This window comes from Olea europaea, chromosome 1, assembly GCF_002742605.1.
Source record: "Olea europaea var. sylvestris chromosome 1, O_europaea_v1, whole genome shotgun sequence".
In the NCBI taxonomy this organism is placed as follows: Eukaryota; Viridiplantae; Streptophyta; class Magnoliopsida; order Lamiales; family Oleaceae; genus Olea; species Olea europaea.
In genome coordinates this window covers 28,025,616-28,028,414 of record NC_036237.1, presented here as the reverse complement: position 1 = coordinate 28,028,414, position 2,799 = coordinate 28,025,616, and the positions used below count along the sequence as shown (strand labels likewise).

The following is a 2,799-nucleotide window of genomic DNA, read 5'->3' as shown; positions in this document are numbered from 1 at the left end:
TAACAGGGAGGCTGACCGCCTCCCTGACAGAAGCCCCGCAAAAAAAAAAAGGGGGCCTCCCTCCTATTTGTGGGGTTCGGTCAACAGCCCACCTGTTCCTATAGCAGAACCTCTAAAAAAATATACAACGCGGCATGTGTGAAAAAGCGTCATTCCATTTTCTCCCATTTTAATCTTCGAGGATTTGGTTAGTCTACAAGACTCAGTTAAAATAGTTCGTTGATTTTTTTACTTTTTAATACTCTCAAGAGTTGTACATTCGACTTAATATACTAGCAATAAATGACACCAATTGATCTCAAAGGATTATTGACGGTATATTTTATAAGGTGAAACGAATATACTATTACAGTATTAAGAAGGGAAAAAAAATGAAATCAAACATGTCGGTACTGAGCACTAAATATTCCTTTAAGTTTTGTTAATCTGTTAAATCGATGATCATATCAGATATCATAACTATTCGAATTGGATCTGATAATCACAAATGTAAGGAAGAGATAATATAAGTAGAAATTATATTTAATAACTTCTGCCACGTGCTTTCTCTAAACCAATTAGAAGTCCAAATATAACTTCCAACGGTTCAGATTTAGCAGGCTAGGTTGTATTTGGCAATCAAGTCAACAAGATAATATAAAAAGAAAAAGCCACCAAATTACACCCCCACGCCTCCTCTTCCCAAGCAGTAGAAACTAGTCTTCTTAGTAGTCCCTACACTTCCCTACATTCTATCTCAGAGATTGTACAAACCTAAAATTTTACAAGACCAAATGAAAATATAATATTGTCTTCTTTTAACTTATAAGTAATAATTTATCAGCAATGAGAGCCCTTCCGACAGTTGAGTGCGCCGGCGCCGGAGGTGATGGAACTAATAAGTGAAGATGGCTTTGCACCTAAACTTGAAGCCCTAGCATAGCTTGATGATGCTCCGGCACCAGAAGGAATAAAATATGCTCCATTCAACATTAGGTCGCCTTCCGATCTCCAATTCCAATTCTTCCACTCGCTTTCTGGTGCATCCTCGTGCTTCGTCACCTGCACATTTACGCATATGACTTTAGTCTTATTCCTTTTAAATTTAGAATCGAAAAAGGGCATAATTTATCTTAAAATAACAATTATGTGAGTTTTACCTCTTTCTTGAATCTTTCATTTGGGGCAAGAAATCTGTTGCCTTGGCTATTAATTGTTGGGGCAGCACTTCCTCCTATGGCATACATTTCCCAATGGGTGTAGTCATTGTTCACTACATGGAAGTAACCATGTCTGCACCTGCGAGTAAGAAAACTCGTTACGTCAATATATGGTCGTTCCGTCCACGAGCTAATACTGAATATCAAACATGGACTAATGTTTGGCTTTCGAGCTTTACCTTGGCATTCTTTGGACAAGCCCTTCTCCAAAGTGGTTGAAAGCAATAGTAACTTGCATGTTCTTGTCTTCATTGTAAGAATCGCTATGCCCCAAAAGCATAACTTTTTCATGGTGAGTCATATGGTTGTTTGAAATTGTAATAGCAGTGGACCCTTGAATAGCATCAATCAATCCATCATGGCAGTTTAACAAGGAGCAATGATCGACCCACACGTGGCTTCCACCAAAGATCGACACGCCATCACCATCCGATATAGTCCTCCACCCAAAGTGCTTTGGGGAGCTCCTCACCATAGCATTCCCTCCTTGTTTACAGTCATGTATGTGTATTCCATGTATGATGATGTTAGTCACATACTGGATAGTAATGCATGGACCACCAGCAATGTGTACACTTGCACCTCTACCATCAATTGTCTTGAAAGAGTTCATAATAAGTTCTTCTTTCAATTGGATTACCATATCTCTTGCAAATATGATCCACAATGGCTCTTGCTGGATAACGGCATGTCGGAGAGTCCCTGGCTTTGGGTTGACCACATCGTAGTCCCCAGAATCCGTTACAACGTATATTTTTCCATCTCTTCCACCAATGGCATTCTTCCCGAACCCTATCGCGCAATCCGCTAGCTTCTGGCGATTCCGCTCCCAATTGGCATCGCACCTCCAGCAATCATCGATGGGATTCCCGGTGTTGCAAGAAAGAAATCCCAGTTTCCTCCTTGAGGCATTGAGTTGCCTGCATTCGAAAAATGTCACACGTTGTTAGTCAAAACTACTACAATTACGCTCAATAAGTATCACTAAACACGATTGGACATCACAACCGAAAAAAAAAATGACAAATTAAGTACTACTAATCTCAATAAATTTATAGTTGAACGTACGTGTGAACTTCTTGGACTACCAATTCTGTGTCTTGAACTCGAGAGGAGGAGGCAGCTAGGGATTGAATTAGAAGACAGAAAATTAGAGAAATGACAGAGATTGAAATGAATGCCATTTGCCTCTCTTTCAAGGTGTATAGTGAGAAAAAAATGGAGGGTGAGGGAAATGAATGTAAAAATGGGGGTTTTATAAAAGGAAAAAATGCCTGGGAAGAAGGCGGGACTAAACATGTAGGGTCCTCCAATTCCTTTGTGATTACTAATTTTACGGAGATTCCCATCAGGTAGTTTTTGGTCGTTAGGCATGCCTTTACCCTATTTGCAATCACTCACAATTGCAGTAAAAAAAAAAAAAATACTACATTAATACATCAAATTACAAATCGTCATGTAGGATGTCACGTAAGACGACTATCGCAGTGAGAAATTAACAATAGCACTACTCTTTAAAAATGGGATTGGATTAATCGATTTAACTAGAAAATTTTCAAACTTGTTAAAATAATATTCGCGTCAAAAATAATAAATTTGT

General features: G+C 38.8%; 1 protein-coding gene across 1 annotated transcript; it reads right to left on the bottom strand.

Moving 5' to 3' along the window:
• Nucleotides 1–501: 501 nt before the first annotated feature.
• LOC111399605 (probable pectate lyase 18) lies at nucleotides 502–2,421 on the bottom strand. The gene is made up of 4 exons (XM_023027013.1): nucleotides 2,268–2,421; nucleotides 1,379–2,119; nucleotides 1,140–1,278; nucleotides 502–1,041 (listed from the first exon to the last, which is right to left on the bottom strand). Exons 1-4 carry the CDS (start codon nucleotides 2,381–2,383, stop codon nucleotides 820–822), a joined length of 1,218 nt encoding a protein of 405 aa, XP_022882781.1. The 5' UTR covers nucleotides 2,384–2,421; the 3' UTR covers nucleotides 502–819.
• Between the last annotated feature and the right edge of the window lie 378 nt (nucleotides 2,422–2,799).

What these genes read in the sequence shown, in the direction of transcription:
- LOC111399605 (XM_023027013.1), bottom strand. Translation starts at nt 2,383, where the DNA reads ATGGCATTCATTTCAATCTCTGTCATTTCTCTAATTTTCTGTCTTCTA. An exon ending in GTAGTCCAAGAAGTTCACAC is followed by an intron (nt 2,120 to 2,267) that starts GTACGTTCAACT and finishes TTTCGAATGCAG; the next exon opens with GCAACTCAATGCCTCAAGGA. An exon ending in ATGAAAGATTCAAGAAAGAG is followed by an intron (nt 1,042 to 1,139) that starts GTAAAACTCACA and finishes GTAAATGTGCAG; the next exon opens with GTGACGAAGCACGAGGATGC.